Source organism: Centroberyx gerrardi, chromosome 1, assembly GCF_048128805.1.
Source record: "Centroberyx gerrardi isolate f3 chromosome 1, fCenGer3.hap1.cur.20231027, whole genome shotgun sequence".
Taxonomy (NCBI): domain Eukaryota; kingdom Metazoa; phylum Chordata; class Actinopteri; order Beryciformes; family Berycidae; genus Centroberyx; species Centroberyx gerrardi.
In genome coordinates, this window is record NC_135997.1 from 23,530,425 (window position 1) to 23,554,462 (window position 24,038).

General features: G+C 42.8%; 1 protein-coding gene across 1 annotated transcript in view; it reads left to right on the forward strand.

The window, feature by feature from the left end:
• Nucleotides 1–338: 338 nt before the first annotated feature.
• sema4bb (sema domain, immunoglobulin domain (Ig), transmembrane domain (TM) and short cytoplasmic domain, (semaphorin) 4Bb) overlaps nt 339–24,038 on the forward strand; it is a 45,720-nt gene continuing 22,020 nt past the window's right edge. Inside the window, exons 1-2 of the mRNA XM_071911053.2 lie at nt 339–473; nt 13,636–14,082. Of these exons, the coding sequence (XP_071767154.1) occupies nt 13,962–14,082 (121 nt within the window). The 5' untranslated portion in view covers nt 339–473; nt 13,636–13,961. The remainder of the gene's footprint in view (nt 474–13,635; nt 14,083–24,038) is intronic.

The following is a 24,038-nucleotide window of genomic DNA, read 5'->3' on the forward strand; positions in this document are numbered from 1 at the left end:
AGAGAGAGAGAGAGAGAGAGAGAGAGAGAGAGAGAGAGAGAGAGAGAGAGAGAGAGAGAGAGAGAGAGAGCTGGGGCACATAAATTATTTGTTGTACGATATTTTTTGGCTTTGGAATAGTAACTTATTTTCAGGTGGAAAATAAATGAGAAACGTGTGTGGGAGTCCTGCAGGGAGGCAGCGTGCGCCGTGTGTCGGGGGAGGGGCTTAAGTTTGCAGGCTTGAAAGCGGCCAGCCTCAGTTTGTAGTAGAGGAGGAGGCTCGTCTTTAACCGCACGGAGGATGGACAACACTTCATGCACACACTAGTAAAGGGGCTCAAACTAACATCAGCTCAAACGCACTCTTGGGATATCAGCGTTGCTTCTTGTTCGTTTTTTCGACAACTTTTCATCGACTGTGAAGAGCTGAAGTGGGACGAGTTTTTGTGCTGAAATCAACCCGGAGAGTTTTCCCCCTCCAGCGCGTGGATGGTAAGGTCTTTTAGTACGTTACCTTCTCTGCTGTCGTCTTTGGTTTTGGGTTACACACCTTTTAAACGGGAAGAGCCGGGATGCAGTGGAGGGGAAACCCACCTAAACCCACTTTACCACACCTTTTTATGTGCAGAATAGTTTGGCCGCCTATTTAGGCAGATGCAAATCTAAATTATGGAAATTCATAGTGCGTTGTATCGAAGTGATATATCTTTATGGGGTCTGTTAATTGCAAAAACAAAGCAAAACATAAATTAAGGCTTTTCTGAAAATGTAAGTTATTTTTCTTTGCATTGGTAGTTGTTTGCCTTATGATGATCGACTGGAGTCACAGTTTACTCACCTTTTTATTTACCACAACACCACTGTTTTATTCATAAATCACTACCTTTGTTTTGCGCCGTTTTAATGTTTCCAGCTCGGTGGTTGTGTTCATGGTTACTCACCTCAGCGCCACTGGGCTCCACGTCATTTCCATTACAGGTGTGCTTGTTGACAAGAGGGCACAAGCTCAAATCATATTTGTATCATTGTTTTATTTGTGTGCATGTAGCCTGTTGGTTGCGTGTTCGTAAACATAATTCTAAAGCAAAAAAAGAAAGCAATCAGAAGTAGAACTATCTGATTTAAATTTATTCAGCACTTTGCGACAATACCAGGCTAGTTTAAAAAAATAAAATAAAAAATAAATAAAATATTTATATATATATATATATATATATATATATATATATATATATATATATATATATATATATATATTGCAGCTATATGCATGATTTGCATTGGTTTTGTAAATGCAGTAGTCTGTCCTGTGGTAATATTAGGCTGTTGGGCAGCAGTTTGGTTAGTAGAGGAGAGAGCCTGATGGACTGGCCCCTCTGTTTTCTTTGTATTTGCTCTGATCAGGGTAAACAGCTGCTATTTGCATCTAGTGCAAAGAAGCAACAAACCAGTGGCAGTTTTGTTGATTTGGCTCTGTTTTTTTCATCAGGCCTAAAGAAACATTGGCAAAATTGTTGTTGCTAAGCATTGATTATTCATACCGGGCTGCTAACACCATGTGGACTCTTTTGGAATTTATTCTCTCCAACTTTAACTTGCGCCAAATGATGACACCCTGCTTGTTTTCTTTTATTCACTTCCAAATAGCCGCCTCCTCTTGTCTCTGCTGGCATGTTGCAGAATGTGTTGAAATGTCTCGCATATCACTGTGCATTTATATGAAAAACACACAATTTAACCCTGGATAAAGCATCTTTTTTTCACTGAATTTGTCTTACACAAGCAAGCCCAAACCATATGAGCACTCAGATCATTTGTATTCCATTCTGAACCAGCGGACAAAGACGGACTCAAGGTTATACTGCTTGTGAGAACCAAAGCCCAGTTCAATATTTAGATTGTACTGACTGTGCTTTAGTGGAATTAGACACTGTAAATGAGTGGTGGACCTGCCCTTCCCCTTGGGCCTCTGCTGTTCATCTGCTGGCACCAGTCTGAGATACTGTATCACTAATATCATTAATAACATGGATGGTCTCTCCCTCTCTTTGTGTAAACATAACCCTTGAAACTTTTTGGACAGGCTTGCCAAAGCGGCTTGGGTGCTCCTCTCTCTCTCTCTCTCTCCAGTACTCACACACACACAGACCCCCACCCACACAATCACGCACACATTCAAACACTCAAAACAAACACACAAACTCCACCCAAGACTCCACCCACTTTAACAACTTCAGAGGAATGGTCAGCATGTGGAGAGGTTGTGGTAAGAGTTGGAAGGGAAGTGGGAACGGGGGAGGGGAGACAGTCAGCCGCTTTTAACCCCCAAAAGGTTAGCGATAGCCCATAGCGTCCAGAGGGAGTGGGCTTACTAAGTACAAACCGATGGGAACTTGGTGAGCCGGGGTGTTCGGAGGCACGAAGGCCCTGCGCTGTTTCCCGTACAATGCTGAGATGTGGGAAAACAGTCATAGCACTGGACTGAAGCCAGACTGCACCCTTTTAGCTCATAAGGTTCACCCAGGACAGGGCAGTGGGGCCTTTTCATCAGCTGGAGTTGTGCAGACGACTCCAGAAACGTTTTGTTGTTGTGAAACAGTATCTCTCCTTTTTTAAGATGGAGCCCCAGTTAAGCTGTCCGACCCAAATTTAAAAAGCAAAGGATGGAAAAGTCCCATGTTAGACTTTTGTTTTCTCTGAGGTTTTCTTCGCAGCTAGAACATTTGGCGAGGATGCAGCGTGAGTTCGAGAAATCTGCAAGAATTCTTGTAGCGTTAATGCGCCCTAACCTGTGAAAAGTCACACCTCGCCGTTCCACATGGGCGTCAACATTTAATGGTTAACATTTGCATTCACTAGAACTGGCTGTAGCCCTGTCTGCTAGCTGTCTCTGCTGTGTCTACACACAGCTTTGTCTGCCAGACTTGAGGCAGTCGGGAGGCCATTCATAGTCGGCGTGACTTGCAGGTCTTGTAGAAAGGCTGGCTGTGCCCTGCTGGGGTTTAGATGCCGGGCCAAGGGAGGCCTTTGAATACAGGTAATGTTCCTGTGAGGCAATATGCTGATGAGCCTGACATTCATTTGCTCTAATCTGACTTACTACCTCCGTCCCTGCTGCTTGCCCCTTGTTCCCTCCCTTAGTTTGAAGGAAGGCCCCTCTGCATTGACTTGGACAAGGCCTCAGCTGAGGTGTCTGTCCTGGGATGGAAATATATTATGTAACGCGTCCCTCTCCAGTATGAAATCCCCAGCCAGAAATGAATGTCCTCTCCATTTCCCCTCCCTTGTTTTGGAAGAAATATAGAGATATACTGTGACTGAAGGCCGCTGTTATGGACGAGTCCTTAATGGAAAACAGACTTTTTACGTGTCTGGAATGTTTTTCCTTGTGAATCTGCTGATAACCATATCTGATGTTTCAGTTAAAGTGATATGGATACCTATATTGTATTTTGTGCCCATAGGCTGTTTTGACATTCAGTATTTGGATAGGAAATTACAAAATAGAACTGTATTATTAGTTTGCTATGAAAAAAAAAAATAGAACAGAAAAATGAGCCAGGGTGAAACTTTGCTTACCAGGCATTTACAATTAAAATAATATTGTGCTGTTTTGAAAAGATAAGCAAGTTGGTTACTGAGGAAAAATAGTTTATATTTATTTTTTTGGGCTCGCTAGATGCTGAGAAAAGTCTTGTATTCTGACATATTAACAAGTGACATCTGCTTCCATCCGTGTGTCCATGTGTGACCTCCCCCCTCAGTCCCAAAAATGTAGTATCAAAGTCAATACAGAATCAATGAGAAAATGGTGGAACAGAAGCAGTAATAACTTTGAAGAGTTAGTAGGCATCAGTGAAGACTTTTAAATGCATACATTTAAATGCATTTATGTGATGAGAAAATAAAGCTTTGTGTCTTGATTTTATGCATTCGAGCGTAGCTCAGTGGAGAAGAATATTTTGTATTAAATTGTCTTTTTCTATAGCAATGTAATTGATAATCGAATCATTCATCATACTGTAATCAATCATCCTTGTCATTTCCAATCATTTCCAAGATTTGTTTCCCCAATTTTCCATCTATCATTTAATTTGTATGTGTGTGTGTGTGTGTGTGTGTTGTTTATATCACATCCCTGATTAAGTAACTGTTCTAAATGAATAAAACTCTAATGATACCCAACCCTATCTATCCCATACATCAGCCGCTATCAGCAAGACTGTTGCCAGGAGGGACGCCACTGTTGACATATTACTTCCTTTATTGGCTGCGACCGCTCGCGAAGACAAAGACGGAGCCCCCTACCTGACAGTAAACAAAGTAGAAGGGCTTCAGCTGTTCCTTTGAAGTAGACATGTGTTTGCCAAGTGTAAACAGCCAACTGCCTTGAAACGGCAAACCTGACAAACGACTCTGACATACTGTGTCATGTTTCCACTCGGGTTGAGTAATGTGACGAGTTTTGCGGCCAAGGCTTGTCGTTGCGATCATTGACATTTATTACGAAACATCCGTACCTGAACACGCCGAACTAATTGCAGTGTCGGGCTGACGAGGTGAAGCAAGGGCCAGGAAACAGAATATCGTCATCTGATACGGCCCGCTTTTAAATCCTATTGCTCTGCTTGTCTAATCGTGTCAAGAAATGAGTCTTCAAAACGGTTTAACCATAGGGATTAATTGCGCTCCCCCAACTTTATGTTTAAGTCATGAGATGAACAGCCCACTATGGATGGCCAAGTCTCTGGATTTGATGGTGTAATTACCAGATGAGCTGTGATGCTAACACCGCACGGTCCAGCCCACACAAAGGCCACCATTGTGTGATTATGTGATTGTAAATCTCAGACTCTCCTTTGTCACGCCATGAAGTTTACTCATGGACACGGCTGACATCATCATCAACTCAGAGGATGAATGGGAAGCTGTCTTGTGTTGCGGCCATTTGCAGCTCTGATGGCAACAGTCTCTCCATATATTTGAGCTAGAAAGACACAAGGTAACCCGAATGCCAGGGGAATAAATGGAATGCCAACCTTTTTCCGGCACGGCTGACTTCTTTGGACAATCGCTAAATTGCTTTCTGTCAAACTGTAGAGCCCTAAGCAAATGGAAATCTAAATTCCTCTATCACTATTGTGTGATGATCTCATCCCAAGCAAAATGTTTGGCTATAATCATGAGGATTTTCCGATTGGTCAATGCACAAACAGGTCATTAGGTTAAAAGCGCAGAGGGGCTCTCGACCCACAAGCCCATAATAAACAATGGGAGATTAGCGTAATCTATTTTCCAGTGAGTTTATAGTCTTATAGCAATCATTTTCCAATGCATTGAAGTGATTTCCACTGTTAGTGGCTTGCACACCAGACCTACTTCGGTCCCTATAGTTTCTGCAGCAGGGCTGTGATCGCGAGGGACTTAGGGGAAATTATGCCCCCTATCACACTGCGTTCTGACTGACACGCACAGCTCATTATTGACGCTTAGCAAGTTTTTCAAGAAATGATCTCCCACTGTTCCCCGTCAGGCTTGAATAATTTGAGGCAAGGGCAACTCTGTATCAGAGGGAGTGAGGTGACCCCAACTCTCCTTTAAGCACTTATCTCCTCTGCCAGTTCTGCTTCACTCACTCGTTTGAAATGATAATTACTCCTTACTGCATGGCAAAGCTGAGCGGTGTGTACACTAATGTAAAAGGGATTTGAATATTCCTTACAGCCTATTCTTTCAAGACAGAACATAGGATCACTGCTTAAAGTGCTGTCACATCACGCTCTTTTCTCTTCATTTTAACACTGTGTATACAGCATGTTGGGAGAGATGTGACAGGAACACAAGGCCTGATGCTAACCAAAAGATGACAGGGAGGGATGTAAAACCTGAGTTCATCATTGCATTTTTAATGAATAGCTTTGACTGCAGGACATGGGCAGGACCGGACGGGACAGGATCGTGGAAACAGAGCACGTAGTTAACCAATTAACTCTAGTCTGTCCAGTAGCTCAGGGTCATGCCAAGCCAATTAGGGCACATCCTACGCCCTGCCCAGTCCCTCATTAGCATATGAAAAGGAAAATTGACAAAGAGGTGGATTAGTCACACACAGCGACATGGTAAGTAACCAAGTGTATCTTTGTCCACTTACGCTCTGGGGCAAACGGCTTGCTATAAGTGAATTTGATACGGGTGTTGATCCATTTAGTATGTATATTTCTATCTGCCTTCTATCTGAATATTGTCCACAGTTGAAGCGCTCTTTGTCTGTGATACGCTGAAAAGGAACGTTGCTCCATATCCGTGTTTCCCAAATGGCGGTGAGAAGCAGCAGTGAGTGAGTAATTTTTGGGTCATGGCAAGTGACTGGGTTGTGACCTGAATTATGAAAACCATTGTTTTGGTAGTAGGTCAGTACACCAGTTTAGTAGGAGAGTTGTAAAGCATTTCATTGTCCAAATGAGGATTTTCCCTTTCAAATAAGGATGAAAATGATTTCGCTTAAGCAAAATCCTAACTTGTGTTATGCAGTCCTGTTATTTGTTATCTTTTGACTTAAAGGTATAATCATTATGTATTGAATGAATAAGGGACATACCGCAGCAGGATGCATTACAGCCAGTGATCAATGGACAGATGATGCTATGAATAATTAATGATATATGCAGGAGATTTCAGTACTCTCATAGTATCACTCTGGGATATCACACCTGTGAATCAATAATGCAATAAAGGCAGATCCGTTGGGTTCAGTTCTCAGAGTCTGTTTCATATTACTTACTATCAAACGCACACTCTGGTTGTGCAATAAGTGATGCCCACTATAAGTTAGTTAGTAGTTATTATAAGTTTTTTTTAGTTCAAGATTTCAAGCTTTTTGGACACTATACTCATTTTTTGGCGAACCACTTCTTGCTGCTTTTTTCCCATCATCGTCCTTTCCATGTTCTCCCAATCACACTCATTGTAAGCATCTGTGAAGTGGTGAATTGATTTAGCATGTTGTGAGGAGAGCTGCTCTCTGCTAACACAAAGTAATGTGTGTTAGCCACTTGCTATCATTAAAGAAATACTTTGCATAGAGGAAACAGGGAGGATATGTTAAATCAGTGGCTACTGCTTAGCATTCAGGTCTGTTTTTTTTGTGGCATATGTACAAACTCGTGTCTTTCAGAGGCGTTTGCCTTTAGGCTTCAGTATCCCAAATCTTCAGCGGCCAGCTGTTCCGTATTATGGACCCAAGATTTGGAGTGTGCATAGAGGGTTTTTTTTATCCTGGGTTAAAACCTGGTCTGTTGTGTTCTGACAGAAAGACTTGGTTAGTTTTGGAGCCAGGAGAGAACAGTGCTACCTGCAGGGTAGAAATGATAGTGGGGGAGAGGATAAGAACATGCTCTTCTCTGTGGTTGAGTATGCTTTTTTTTTTTTTTCCCCAGACTTTTGTAACTTGTAGGAAAATATTAAAACGGACAGCAAGCAGCTTATGTTCTGGCTTCCACTACGACAGTTGATATCTTATTATTTCTTTTAGTTCTATGGACAGTTCTTAATGGTTTCTTTAAGATATTTACGTTTAATCAGCATTTCGAAGCCAGTTCCATTGGCATTTCCTTTAAGAAGCATGATAGCATTGTGCCTGCAGAAACAGATATCTTGATGGAAAGATCTTATTCCTGGGCATGCATTGTGTTCAGCTTGTTATGAGTTACGACACGGTCTACATAATGAAAACTACTGGAAGGCTGCTGTGAGAGGATATCCTGGTGATTGTTTTGTGATAGACGTATTATTACCTAGGCATACGCTGCTGTACATTGCTAAGAAAGCAATGACCCATTTTAGCACCACTGTGGATGTTCTCAAGACGCCGACATATCTTTGTAGCTTAGACTTCCTATCATGAGGTTCCAGTGGTTAACTTCTTGTTCATGCCCATTGAAAGCTCTGTTGGCTGTTTTACAGTTTGAAATGAAGACATGCCACTTGGAGGTCATGACAGATGTAAAGTGATGTTCTCTATATTGCTAGTGCGTACCTCGCAATTAATGATGTCATCACTGTCACCACTTTTCTTCGTCTTTGTCTGATAGCTTTATCGGCCAGCTCCCTCCTCCAGATGTGCTGATTCATGCTTTGACGTTGTATGATCTCGCCGAGTCACTGTGATGATGAATTTACTATGAGCTCTGCCAGCTTAGGAAACACATGCTGCTGCCACGGCTGCTGCAGGGGGGTTCACAGTTTATTTTTAACCCGGTCGTGAATCATTTAGGAGTCTGCTTTCTTGGTGCCGGGAGCAGTGTGCTCTGCTGAAACCCTCCACTTTACTCCCCCTGTCCCATTCCCAGGGGGTTGGATGAGAAGAAATGGCGTCCCCCACATTAACATAAAACACATAATGCCGTACCTTATAGATTTTATGGGAACAGTAGTACTTTACTGCCTCAACTCACTTGAAATTTGAACAAATCATGCACTCTCAGATAAGTGGGACGACGGCTAACTAGGTTTCCTGGCCATAGGACCCACATAGATTGAAAAAGTTTACTACTAGTTTATCTGACAGTATATGAAAGTGGCATCTGAGGCTTCACTCACTGTTCCCTCCTATCCCATTACCGAGGTCTGATGGGGTGGTGCAACCTTTGACAGCACAAAATGCACCATATATGCATGACGTATTAGTAAAAGTAACCATTTGGGATTTTGTCTCGAGATAAAATTGTCATGTGAATTGCGATAACAATGAAAGCTATACTCTGTAGCCCCCATGAGCTTCTGTTGGTGTATTTCATTGTTTCCCCTCCCTGCTGCTTTTGATAATCTATGTACCAGTTTATCCATAAGGGATTTTGCAGGAAATTGAACATAAGAACTCTCAATTTGGAGCAAGTGGAAGGACAAGCAGATCAATGAGTTAATGTTTGTAGTAATGAAAATCACTTTTTTTTTTAAATATCTGCTGGTTTTCCAATTTGTTTCCTGCAATACATTAACGAAAAACAAATCCTACAGCATCTTTACCACTGATTTTGCAGGGGAAACAATGCTTTCCCTCCCTACCATCCCCCTGGTTGAATCTGAACCAATCATGCACTGTCTATTCCTTAGACAAGTGAGCAGACGGCTATGAGTGTGAGTTATAATGACAGACACAGCATGAGTCTCTGCCTTTTCAGTCTCATACTGTGGCCTTTGCTGGCCAACACAATGGCTCCATGAATCTTGCTGGATAGTAATCTAGACCCCAAGGACCCTAGTTGTTTTCCGACTGTCAGACAAAGAAAAAATAAACTTTCTCGCTAAACTATGCTGTGCGAGACAAGGACAGTTATTTGACCCTATCAAAACAATTAGACCTCTCTGTTTATCTCTTTGTTTGTTGTTGGGAGCAGTTATTGGATTTTTGTGATACAATCTTACAAAGTCACCCTTGAACCTGGCAAAAATCTGAGCCACCGAAATAACGGTTTCGAATTTGATTGCAGCCACTCGATTAAATGCAAACGCTTTTATAAATCACTTTCTCTTTGGACTTTGATGGACTCATGATATTGTTAATGGATTGGACGGCGGCCTAATCTAGCCTCATGTCTAGCTCTGTGATAGAGCTCCCATCACAGGGTCCTGCCCGGCAGCTGATTATCTCCATAAGTGCCTCAGTCCATGCCAAAGACTAAATGAGAGACAAGTCACTTTGCGGAGATGAATTATCGGGAGCCGGTAGCCGAGCAAAAAGCCCATTCGTTTATATGGAGTTAGCCAAACGGTTAGCATGCAGCTCTGTTCCCCTCAAGTGAACTTGCCATGACCTGCCTAAGTGTAGCTCCTAATGTATCTGTCGCCCCCTTCCTCTGTCTCAACAGATGCAGGTATTAATAGGGAGCCTCCAGGGAGGTTCAGAAGGTTAATGAAGCTGTACCCTGAAGCAATATGGCACCAGATTCACCCTCCATAGATACAAGGACCACCAGACCCTCTCCTAGATGAGCAGATGGGTGCTGGGGCGCTGGGCATAGAGGGTTGCCTGTACTGTAGCAGCTTCAGTTGAACAGAACTGCTGGGGATGCTGTAGTAGCAGCGGACAAATAACTGTAATGGATATGACGCTTTTCACAGGTCGGCTTGGAAGTTTAGGTTGTCCATACATTAAAGTTCTATATTAGTTGCTGCTTTTAACATAATTTTCTTTGTTCTAATACTTGCTGTCAAGTATGATTTAATTTGTATTAATATTTAATACTTTTTCTTGGTAAGATCCACGATGCGTCACTTTTCAGGATGAATTGGGGAAACTGCATGAGTCAGTGGGCTAAAGTACATGCAGTTGTGGCACAGTGGGCTGATTCAGGCTCATGACCTGAGTTATATTACCCTCTCTTTCATACCTTTCCTGTTATTCACAACTATATACTGTGTATTAAAGCACAATTGTCAGCCAAAAAATATTTAAAAGATAAAAAGACACAATAAACTTGGATAAATGCGAAGTATAACAACCGTTTACTTGCCCTTCACCCCCCTTGCCAAGTTTGAACAAATTGCCCTCTGGCGTTTGGAGCGTTCCTCTCATCCTCCTCAGGTGCTGGCCCCCATAATATGAACATTATAGACATCATAACCATGAGTCATCCTGTATTTTGGATTCCCCAGATACCTCATGTTTCCTAACCTGCTGCAGGGCCCTTTTCATATTGGCATGCCTCTCATTTATTATTGAGCACACCAACTTCCTTTTTGCTTCAAAGTCTAATGCGGCGGTATAGAGGCAACTGAGGGAAGTTGTGTTCAAAGACATGAGACCTGGGGATTTGTCTTTGTTAAGTGCGACTGAAGGTGCGAAGAGTTATTGAAATTCTGAAAGACTTTGAGTTGAACATGTTGGTATTGAAGCTAATTTTACTCTCTTGACTGTGGCAAGGAGAGTAATGATAGAGGTGGTCTATAATTTCTGTGTATGATTTGGTATAGACTATAGCTTACTTGGACATTGTTACTAGCTGCAATGTCTCCCATTCGCCTGAAGGTAATGGTGCATGGGAGACATTATTACACAATGCAGATTGGCAATATTGCCTTCAGCAACAGGCAAATGGGGCCAAATCAATGTGGATAACATTCTGAAAAAATACTTTTGGTCATAGTTGATGCCAGTAGAGCACATCAACATTCCCTTAATACGTTGTCCATTTATTCTGGTCTTAAATGCTTTCTTTAAAGTCATACAAGTCAACTCTTTAGGAAACATGACAGGTAACTGTTTGGGTGATGTGACAGGACAAGAGAATTTATTTGAGCTTTGAAAAGATCAGCGCAAGAGTGTTGAGATATTTCTTTGCGCAATGTTGCCTTCCAGCATTGCCCAAAAAGTTGACTAATTTATCACAGCCCCAGGAGGCACTCCGAACAGCACCCCTCTCTTGTCATTAAATTTTAAAAGAACTCAGGAGTTACATAATGATATGCCCTGGGAACATGGAGACCTGGGGTGTGTGTGACGCACGCGGGGCCGCCACGCTGCTTGTTGCAGTCCCACTAGGCATGAGAGGGACCAGCAGAGGAGGAAGAGGAGGAGGGGGAAGTTACAGGATCACAGATGGATGTTTTCATCCCTCGGCGTCTCAGTTAGCTTCCCCCGAACAGTAGGGACCAGAGCGGGCCGGTATTGACGTGAAGGGTGACACAGACTTATTGGTTCACTGCTCGAGGCCCAGGGGAGGAACGGAGACAAGGGTGTGACAGCGAGACACGGATGCAGAGATGAAGACGGCGACAGGGGAAGAAAAAAAAAAAAAAAGAGGTGTCCGATGTTTTATTCAATAAAACCAGTGCGATCTGTGTTGGCATGGCAAAGGTGAGACCGATGACCTTTTAGACCCCCGCCTCCCCAAAATCTGCCCGTCAGCCAGTCATTATGCGAGCCGGCCAGCCTTCCATTCAACCAGCATGTTTGCTACCAGCCAGCCACCCACGTAGTTCACCAGCCAGCCAGTTTGCCAGTCAGCAAGCTGTTAATTCTGCCTGCTGCCAGTCTGTCAGCCAACCAGCCAGTCTCCAAGTCTGCCAGACAGGCAGCCAGCACTGGTGCTTTCAGGGACAATGTATTGGCAGGAAGGGGGGGAGACGGGGGTCGTAAATCCCCACGTAGCCTGCATTCTGTAGTATATCCAGGTTGATTACATGTTAAAAATAGCACTCCCCCGCAGGAGCCCGACTCATCAGACGACTGGGAGACGATTGACCCCCGGTCGTCTTGTACTATCGTTGGTTTTACTAGCTACCGTAAATATTTGAATGAGGCCCTTGTGGGAGCTGCTGCAGTGACGCAAGCTCTCGACCGGAGACGCCATGTGCTCTCCCAGTGTTTACTTTCTAAACGTCATTACCTATGTGGGAGCTTTGTGGAGATATCCAGTGCAGTCAGGCAGTTAGGAACAGGGCGACTGTGTTGTATCTTAGGGACAGGCTTTGTTGCGTTCGCTGAACCTGGGTCTCTGTACTTTCTGTATTTGGATAAGACCGTAAGAATCAAATGAATTCCCCTCGGTCAGGTTTGTAAAGCCTTGCCAATTATTTCACCTGCAACTGTTTCAAGTGTATAGCGTGTTTACCTCTTCCTTGATGTATTCCAGAGCGGTTATACCAAGATTTTCCACTCAGTCTATTTTGAATTGTTTATGATGTTTGGAGAACTTATACAACAATGTTGATGCACTGTTTTTAGCAAAGGGGGAGTTGGAACAGATGGGAGTAGTATCTATTTGAGGTTGGGCTTTTTCCAAGAAACCTGACCCTTTATTAAATAGAAAAAAAAAGTTTGAACTCAGCATATATCTACATAACTGGCACCTTTTTCTGCAGGCTCACATTGAAGCCAATAAAATTGAGGCAGCAGATGTGTTCAGTGTGCGTCTTTGAGACAAATTACAGAGTTGTCTCGGGAGTCGCTGGTCTCTTTCATTTACTATCCCACGTCGCCACAAAACGAGAGCCAAACTCCCCATGTCATCTTCTTGGTGATCTCTCACCGAGTGTCGATGACAGCCTAATTGAATACAGGGATACAAAATCAAACTGGCTTTTTATCTCCCAGAGAAACTTTGTGGCCTGTAGCACAGAGAGCAAATTGGATATTCACTCGGGTCAGACTTCAAATTTGAAAAACCCCTCACGCTACCCTATGATGTGATGTGTGTTTTCATGTCAACTGGTCGATGGTCTGAATGGTCCAATTAGCCAAGTTTTTCTTGGGCAGTGTGGTGAAAGAGTAAACTGTAGAAACATAAATATTTGTTTTTGTCATCGTGTCATTTTGCCGAGGCCATCAGTGCGCCAGAGCTCCTAAAAATGTCGGGGCAGAGGGATGAGGCTGGTCATTTCTTGCTGGTGTCATTGCTTTCATCCTAGAAGCCAGTAAACACCCAAACTCTTTTCACCTCGACTCATTGTTTGAAGTAAAATCCATATTACTCCGTAGATGCTCAAGACTAAACTTCAGCTAACTGTGCCAATCCTTTTGCTTTTATAGTCGTTGATTACCATCAAAAAGTTGGATATAGATCTGTTATTCTAGCTTGTGTTGCATGTTTTTTTGTTTTTTTAATGTTCTTGGATCAAGCATAAAGGAATGTTTTTTCTTCTCTTCTCTTCACAGATCCAGAATGACTTTCACTGTTGGTAAATGGCTGCTGGTTGGGGCTTAGCGAGTATCCATCTACGGACACTATGAGTGTCTGAAAACAACCAGCCTTTAATCCAGAGAGGATCCCTCTTCCCTGTCTTAAGAGTCTACTAACAGTGTGTAAGGACCACTGGGAGTACAAGAACCAGTCAAGGACACTTTCACTCCCCCTCCGCCCGCAGGAAGATGGGAGTGAGAAAATAAGCCCTGTGGATTGAAGAGGAGCTTAATGAATACCAAGGAGTCTTGAAACAAACGGTGTGTGTTTGTGTACGTCTGTGCGAGCAGATCGAACGACCATGTGGACACTAGCTACAACTGTCCGCTGTCTTCTGGCAGCTGCACTGCTATTGGCCAGCCGCCTCCAATCAGTGGCGGCCACTGAAGATGATGTCACGCCGCGCATCAGTTTCCCGTACAGTAAGTCACAATTATTCTCTCATGCGTTTATTGTCATTTAGAGATGGTTATTTTCAGTGTATTGCAGGAAACATATGGCCCGCCAGGATGTTGTTATAATTATTCAAGAAATAATTCTATACAAAAATACATATACTACCAGTCAAGAGTTTGGACACACCTGATTGAATGTACTATGTTTTTCATTATCTTAAAGCCATTTTGATCCAAAGGCTTATGCTTAAATGTTTGAAATTTATTTTTTAGACAAATAAAAGTATATAAATAGTGAAGTTGATGCCTATGGATGAATTTCTTTCCAAAGCCTTTGCCTTTCCATCAAGGCAAAGGGCGGCTACTTTAAAGAATCTAAAATATAAGATAGTTTTGATTTGTTTAACACTTTTTTGGTCACTGCAAAATTCCATTAGTGTTATTTCAGAGTTTTGATATCTATCTATTATTCTAAGATGTGAAACATAGTAAAAATAAAGAAAAATGCATGTGCCCAAACTTTTGACTGGTAGCAAACACAGCTATAGCAAGTGTGCAGTGATGCAGCCATCGCAACTTCGTATTCACAAGGACACACACGCTGAGAGTGCACAAGCGCCTGCAGGTCCACATGCACACATGCCAACTTGCAGACACACACAACTTCTCATAAATTCATGCAATTATAATTTTGTACCCTCAGGGTCTTTTTAAGAGATTAGATGTCTAGAATTTCTGTTGTGCTGCCAACTGGTGAGATGGCAGCATCACTTTGCACAAAATTGACTGTGTGGTTTTGTTCCACCCTGAGCCTGTTTGACAGCAAAACGGGGGGTGATGCAAGCTTGGCATGTGACTGCTAGCTGAGAGTTACTCAGGTGAAAACCACATACAGTGTACCAGCTTAAGGCCTATTGTCCCGTGATAAATTTTGTACATTCAGACCAAACGGCAAACCGTGACTGGTTTCACATCCTCACACACACATGGCCCATCCTGCCTTTTACCAGTAATCGACCTTCTCGTAATGCTTAGCTGAGCGCAGCAATTTGTCTGACAAATAAACTAATGTCTTTCCTGGCAAACCCACTGGACTGAAGACCTTTTTGCACCTGAGTTCATCATTGCATGTAATTATTCCATGCACACTGCAGCGCTCCTCTCATTATGATAACTGTGGATTAAGCCTTAATAATTTAAAAACATGGCAGTGTTTTTCCACCACTTGTTTATATGGGACAGGCTAACAGCTTTTTGGTAATTGATTGATGCATTATGGGAGTTTGATAAATGAGGGAAAAAAATGGAGAAAATTGAGGCAGCTGTTTGGATGTGGCTTAGAGGGGAAATTGATGGATTGTTTGACTGGCTTTCAGGGAAATGTCACTAAAGACATTGCCGTGTTGTTTTTAACATCCTACAACCTAATTGCTTGAACTGGACAGCTCTGTATAGATAACCAGTCGGTTCCTACAGCTCTATACAATTAGCTCACTGATTCCTATAGTGTTTTCTGCAAATGCGGTTAGACGGACAAATACGCCCATCCAGAGTATAGGCTTATCAGGATAGAGTGTATAGAAGGCGTGACGGCCCCTGTAATCACTACCTGTCTGAATCTGAAGTTCCTCCTTCTGGAAAAAACAGTCTGAGACTTATTTTCCTCACCTCTCAGCCAACACAATGAGCAACACACTGGTGTTCACATGCACCGTTTCACAATGGCATTACTCATACCCGAGAACAACATTACAAATACTCCAACCCTTTATCTTGTTTCTCAAAGAACAGAACCAAGTGAATCGGCACAAAGCTGGTTTCCTGCAAATAGGTGTTTTGCAAGCCACTGATGTTTTTTTCCCCAACACTTTTCTACACTCAACAATGATATCGTAAATTTCTTGCATTTTAGCTCCCATCATCGGCTAAGTTTTTAAGAGAACATAGGCAGTCGTTGAGAGACAACACCCTTTTCAGCTGATAATGCAGCGTAGAACCGTGGAAATCTTATCCAAACGTCAGTGACACTGATTGTAACCCCTTCGTTCCACTCCAAAGAGTACAGCCTTTGTATAAACAGGATCTACAGCATCACTGACATGCTATGCGTATCCTATGGAAATGAAGCTGAATTCAATACCAGGCCATTGATATCCAACATGTAAAGTGGGGGACCCCTTTAAACCTCCACTTCGGTTTGTATAGCCCCCAAGAAAAGGGGGACCCAGGCTGTTTTCTAGAGAGGAGCCTTCCTTCAACATGGCCTTTTTCTTGGAAAGGCATCCCTTTTCTCTCTCTCTCTCTCTCTCTCTCTCTCTCTCTCTCTCTCTCTCTCTCTCTCTCTCTCTCTCTCTCTCTCTCTCTCTCTCTCTCTCTCTCTCTCTCGCTTCTCCTCTCTCGCCCTCCTTCTCTCCTAATGAGCAGGCTAATCTCCCATGTGTAGTGAGTGGAGGTTTTGTGGTTGCTGCAGTGGGAGTGCTTGTCTGTTTTTCATTATGGCTTTTGTGCAGAGAGGCAGCCCAAAGGATCATGGGACGTGAAGCAGTAGGCAATCAGTTAGGCATGCCGCGTGTATCCCTGTTTGTGGCTCAGATGTTCAGTATCAAAAACTTGCTTCCCATTTCATAGCAGCCAGGTTGTTAATGTCTGTCTCCGGAGAATCATTCTTGAGACTTTTTTCACTTGGAGCGAGCAGGAATAAGTCAAGTTGTGCAGATATAAGAACAGTGCACATTAATAAGCAGGTTAAGTTACCATGTGCATTTGATGTTAAAAGATTTGACTATAGTGCATGAACTTTATCACGTCACCCCCGCTTTGCTGTGTGTCCGGTTGCTAAATCCAACATAATGTAATATATATCTATATAAAAAAACTCTGCATTTGGTGATATCCAGTGCTTGTGTGTGTGTGTGTGATATATTTTTTCAGGGTTTCTAGAGTTTTCCTTCTCCCATCAAAGGGAATTTTAGAATAGTATTTGTTGATGGCCATGTAGAATTCCAGGCAGTCCTGTGTCTTATTAATTTTAATTTGAATGTTATATTTAAATAATTACTGGTTTCATATTATAGTTGACAGAGTGATGGATTACCTGGAAGAGAGAGGGTGTGACATGCAACAGAAGGTCACGAGTCAGATTTCAAATCCATGGCACCACAAGTAGCTGACAGGTGGCTCACCTTGCTGCTCCAGTAGGATTCCTCATTATATTTATACGTATGTGTAATGTAAAGGAAAAAGGAACATTTTCAGTCTTACCGCTTTCACACAAGTTGCTAATAACTGAGAAAACAAATCAGAATGCCCCTTCAAGCAAAGACAGCCCAACTACCAAGCATGCTGTGTATGCCCGGCGTACACAGTGTCCGTTCCCGTTTACGTTTGCTCCGTGTTCAGCGGATATTGTGCGCTTTCTCTCATGCATGCTAATCCAATGACCTTGGCAGTGTGTGGATTGCAGCGCAGAAAGAGAGGGAGGGGGGCGAGAGGGGGGTCAGGCCAAATACTCGTGAGGTTTTAGACATGCTCCGATGCCCACCTAAAACCCGGCACAGACACGCCCACTGATCCTGAAAGAGAAGCGTCTGCGGCTTCCAGCAGAGGTGGCACTCACAAGTGCCCGCATATACCGCCACAACAGCCGCGACAATGGAGCATAATTACAGCACATCAACTCCGTCCGTCTCCGACATGTTAATGGCTTCATCGCTTCCACGCTCCAGGGAATGTACAGAAAAGTTCAGTCTTTACAGATTTTGATAAAGAACAGTTGATTTGAAGAAACTGGCAAGCGTGCAAGAAATAATGGCATAGCTGTTAATCAAGAGGGACAGACCGGAATGCGAGGTTAAAGAGTGACGTTTGGTGTTTTTGAATTGCTTTGACGCAATGCAAATTGTCCAAAACGAAAATGTGTTTTGCCTCACATCTTCATATCATCTTGTAACATCGAGTTTCATAGGTATACTGTTATTGTGCCACCAAAAAAACGCCTTTACTGACAGATTGAATATGGCTTTTCATAGCGTGATGTAGCATTTAGCATTGATATGGCTTTTGAGCGCCTGAGGAGCCCAACAATCACTCTGGACAGCTCTCAAAAGGAAATCACACTCAGAATAACATCCCATATTGTATTATTTTATATTATGACTCTTAAACAGGCGCTTCTTGTCTCGCTGCTTTGTTTTGTGTTCACATTGCCTGTGAACAGAGAGAAAGCATTTACCGTTTCCAAAGCATTCAGCATGAAGAAAGGCGTGGAATAAATACACAACCTTTTATCACAGGGCCTTTTGTTGCAGTTCTTAGGAAAAAAATATTTAGACTCACAGCTGCTATCAACATCATACACACACACACACACACACAAACAATACTTATTAGGCATTACTGGTTTGACATGATAAGTGACTTTCTTCAACTCACAATTGCCCAAGAACAGGTAGCGTGTTGGTGCCTGTTGGTTTACTCTAGGTTAAGTTCAATATTGACAATATTTTTTCTCATTCATCTCTGTCATGGATTTTAAAAATTCCCCAGAACAGAAGTTTGTTTTTCTATGTATTGGAGTAATGGTGGTGCTGGACTTTGTACCATTAAAGCTTGCCAACTCCATGTTTTGATGAACTGATATATAAGTGAGCATTTTGATAAGAGGTATGATAATTTGCTGATTTCTGAGTCTACACTATGTGAACATGAACATGAACAGGTTTTCAGCTTTCATTGACGTAATATTTTAGTTCATTAATCTTCACACAAAAAAACCCATAAATTGTCCTAAATACCTACAGCATCACCATCTGACCCTCTGCTGTGTTAGTGATATGTCATGAGTGCACATATGTGAAAAAGAATTTAGGGATTGAGGTGTGTGTCCCTGCATGTCACCCTGCATCTCTACCTTGGCTTGGCTGTAAAATGTTCTATATCTGCTTCATCCACTACCTGTCACTCTGCCCATGCATTTAATTCCCCTCTCACACAGTCACTCTACATGGCCGATGTAAGAGTTTTGAAGGATTTGGTTAAAGTCACTCATTTGGTAGAAATCCTGTCTCTTGTCTCATTCATGAGTTCCTCTCTGAATTGGCTTCATGTTTGAATTGGCTTGATCAGTAACGCCAGTTGACAATCTGCCGTCCTGGCAAGCATAGAACTGATGGATCCAAGACAGACTGGCATTGAGAGGAAGCTGTAGTCCTTGTCAGTATGAATGACACCTGTAGCCAGGGATAGGAATTCCATAAGGCCACTAGCCTGGAGGTTGGATTTGTCAGATCAAGCTATAGCAGAATTACCCTTATAAGCCAAAATTAGGGGTCTAATGCAGAAGGTATGGAGATGCTGAGCTCACCAGCGATATTTCTAGGAAAGATACTAATACTGGTACCATTCCTGCTCTTATGGGAATAAATCTGACAGTGGAATGGCAAGAATTAATGCGCACAACAACAGTGTTTCACTGAAGGGATGATCACTGCACACACCCATGTGCGGTTTGTGTGTTTGACATTTGGTGTGTTGTTATATACACGTGCACGCGTGTGTGTAAAAGGCCAGCAGCAGTGAGTTTACACTCATTACACCTATGTGCTTGACCACTTCTCCTCCTCAGTTACTGTGTGCTGGCTGAGTTGAGAGCAGTAGACCCTGTGTGACCCCAGCCTGCTCTTTCCATCAAGGACCTCTCCAGAGACACACACACACACTCTCACACACACACACACACACACACACACACACACACACACACAGGGTGAGGGGCTAGTGAATGTGTGCTGTGGTAGCGCTCCAGGACCTTCGACACATGCCACTCCAAAGTGAGTGCACTCAGAAAACCGCGAGCAGCTCCATCGATGCACTAAAATTGACAAGTGCGCACACACACAAGTACACAAACCAACAAATGGGGGAGAGATGTATCGAAGGGTATTTCATTGGGATTTTTGCTGTAGCCAAATCCATGTGCACGCCTGTGTAAGCCAACTGGATTTAGACACAATGGGCCTCATGCAGGATCGATATACGAACAAATTTTCTCTTTTTTTTGTTCGTATCCACAATTTGTTCTTATTTTGTTACCCATTGATTTATGGGATTCACCAATGTTTTTGTTATTTTTGCTCTTCTCTTAGGTAAGAGAAAATTTTATGAGTGGTCGAGAGCACTCTTACCAAGATAAGAAAAAAACATCTCATTTTCACAGTCCACAAATTGTTTGTCCAACGCAAGGAAACATAAGTTTTAAATTTGAGGAACATAAAAAAACGCATGAATATCATATAATCAAATTTAGATTATTATATGTTTTAGAATGATTATAATGATTGGATTATTAAATTTGTGGGCTAAAGAAAACTATTGGTCCATTGATCCCAATTAAGACTATAAAAACCCTTGGATGATATTGTGTGCGTTCAGCTTCTGAATGGCTTACATACTGCTCTTAGATGCTTTGGCCATCCAGGCCTTACGCAGAGAACGCGTTTTTAGAGATCGCACAGATCTATTTGATGAGACGGATGAATGGCTGCTGAAGTTGCCAGAGTATTTGTACACGGCACAACACCTGCCCTTATATGGTGTTTAGGGGGCGTTAGCTATGCTAATAACAACCAATCGGCCACGTGCCTCCAATTTATGATCAAGTGGGATTCATCATTCAGCACACCTGGGTAAGAGCAGATTTGGATGGTTAAGAACGTTTGGTGCATCTGGAGTTGACTTCTCTTATTTTTTCTCTTAACAGAAAATATAAGAGAAATTTAAGAGAATGTTGCTGCATGAGGCCCAATGTTTGCAGCTCAAACACAGATGACATTTTGTCTTAAGTTCACTTGACCTATAGCTATCTCATATTTCATCTAGACAATCTTTGTTTGGTTTGTTTAGAGTGACAGAGATAACTACCAGAATAAAGAAAACACTTGAAGGGATAGAAAGTGTATTAGGATATTGAACGTAAGAGGTGGCCCCATTAACCCCATTAAGATACTTTATATTGGTAGTTTCCTTAGTTCCTTAACACTAGAACGGCCAAACTGCAGTCAATTGATAGCTTTTTTAATTTTAGAATTGAAATATCTTAGCTTTCAAAATGTCCCTCCATGACTATTCCTTGCCTACTTTCTGTAGAAACCAGTGTTGTGAGATTTTCAAAATCATACAAGGAAATAGTATTTACCCCCTACAAATAACAGCTTGTTAGCCTTCTCTTAAGACTAAAATCCATTAGCCTTTTTAGTGTTCATTTGGGGCGTCACCTGTACTAGAGCACAGAAAGAGCAGTGAAGGGGCTGAATGTATGTGGAAATCATATTCCAGTGCCATCTCTCTCTCTCACCCCTGGAGGGAGGGAAGGGGAAGATGGAGGGAGGGAGAGATGGGTTGAGGGGGCTCTGGCAACCCACACATGACAGGCACAGGCAAGCCTGGTTTGGATTGTGGGCGGGGAAATTATACCAACTCTGTCTATCTGTCAGTCTCTCTCTCTCTATCTCTCTCACTCACTCAGTTACTGTTTACTGTCTCTCTCTCCCTCCGTCTCTTTGTTTGTATCACTCGCTCAAACACCACATACTTTCTCCCTCTGTCTCTGTGTTTCTCTGACCTAGTATCCAGGATTCTGTAAGCTTTCAGTGGTGACAGACAGACCGTTGCACTCCATCGCTCCACTGCTTTGAGTGGGTGGGTGTGTGGGTGCCAACCCAGAGTGCATCAGGATGACACCTAAGAGCCAATAATTACAGAGCAGCACATCATGCCTGTGTCAGCCCCTTGTTCTATGCTTTTAGTGGTATCCAGTGTTTTAAGCGCTTACCTCATCCTTTGTATGTGTGGTGTGTGTGTGTGGCTTCAGATCTGTTGTGCATGTGTAATGTTTCAGGATTTTCCAGGCTTTTGGAAACTGTTCTCAATTTCCAATAAAATACCCAGTTTTGTTGTTGTTGTCGTGATCCTGAGCCTGGTGTGTCTCTGTGCATGTGTAACAGTATGCCACCATTAACTCCTCTTTGCAGCATAATCCTCACACAATGCAAACACTGGACCTATATACTGTCAATCTTATTATCTGCAAGGTGCAGCTTTCGCTCCGCATATGTATGCTGTGTACACACATATACACACTCAAACACAAGCAGAAAGGCACACACACACACACACACACACACACACACACACACACACACACACACACACACACACCATCATCTCTTGTATATAGACACAATACATCTATAAGCCATTAAGGTATAGTCATGATGGCCTAGCCTTACAGATAGGTGTCATAAGTCTTTCTGGAGCTAAATGACTGCTGTCTGCCTTTTGTTTATCGTCCAGTAAAGGCTGATTTTCTCTGTCCCGCTTTCTCTCTCTCTCTGTCTTGGAGGACATGGGAAGGCACAGAGCTGTCACTCAGACGGCCCTTCCATTAAGTTGAAAATTGACCCTCAAACAGAACAGAATTTACTAAACCATCTGAGCTAAAATGGGAATAGGATATGTGAAGTCTGTTCTAGGGTGGATTTTCCCTTTTTAAATCTGATGCTCCAGAAGAGTATAAGCCCCCCACCCCCGCATCTTGCCACACCCCTAACACCCCAACCCCTCTTATTCAATTTGCCCACTCATCGGAGGTCTGTGCCCTCGGAGTGAGTCGACGACAGTGTTTATGTGCTGACTTGGCTGCAGCAGCAGCAGCAGCAGGGACCGAGACTACTCTTGGCAGATGAATGTCACTCTGACAGTGAAATACACATCACTTTGCCCAAACTATCACGAGGACCAATGTTATTATGACCTTGAAGTGCCTTCAGTCAGGAGCTCCGGTAGCAATATATAAAGTCCATTGTGAGAATATGTCAAACAGAGAGCCTTGAAGATGTGCGCAGTCGTGTAGCTTTAGCTGGCACTGGGCAGAGCCAGAGAGTTTTTTGATGAATGTGTGTCTTGTGCATGTAAGATAAGCAGAGCTCAGTGTGAGATGAATATCAGCCGTGCTGGCTATGCACTCTCCTCTCCTCTGCGTTTTCCCAGCCTGGCTGTAAGCAAACCCCTTTGTCCCCAGTGCCCCCTTGCCTTGTGACTTGGCTCACGCCGCTTTAGTAAATCTGGGGCATGTTTATGGTCGGTCCTTTTAGGAGCGTCTGGGCAGGCATAGACCTACGAAGCAGCCAATCAATCGCCCCATCCTCGGAGTCCTTGGGAGTAGTCTGAAACTGAACGAGAAGAGGTAGATCCTGCCCCCTTTACCCTGAAATATGATGCCTGGCAAAGAGCTGGCATGTATTTTATTACCCGGCGAGATTGTGTCTGCAAGCTGGCACCCTCTGATGATATCTTAGTCGCCTCACTGCCGAGTAAGCACACACACTAGACACACAACAGTGACGTAAATGAGGGGATGCGGTGGAATGGAAATCTTAATTGATGCCTCGGTGGTATTTTGGAGGTCTGGTTTCTCAACAGAATTAACATTATTTTCCAAGATTGATTTTGTCAAAATGATTTACCCCCTATCTCACCAGCATCCCGCAGAAACCTTGTATTTCTCAAAAGAAATCCACTTTTCAGGAATTGTGAAACTCTGGTTTGTTTCCCCATTGATGCCAATGCATTTTTGACATTTCATAATGCATTGTCAATCCTATAGTCATGGAATATGTTATACATATGGGAGACAATTTCCACAATCAAACTAATTTCTAACATGCAGAATTGGAGATATGAGGTATCTTTTACACACTGACATAACACTTCCCCTTATGCATCTTCATATGAATTCAAGAAGTTTGAAGTGTCTTGGATGTGCTCAGGGCCAGTATGATTTCTCTCCCCATAAACACAAACAGCTTTATGATCACGGAGCAGATGCTCTCTTATTTCTTAGTGATCCGTTTTGTTCCCTAGCTGCCTTTACCGCCGCTGATCAAACCACATGGCAACGTCTAACTCACTTCTGTGCTAGAGAACAA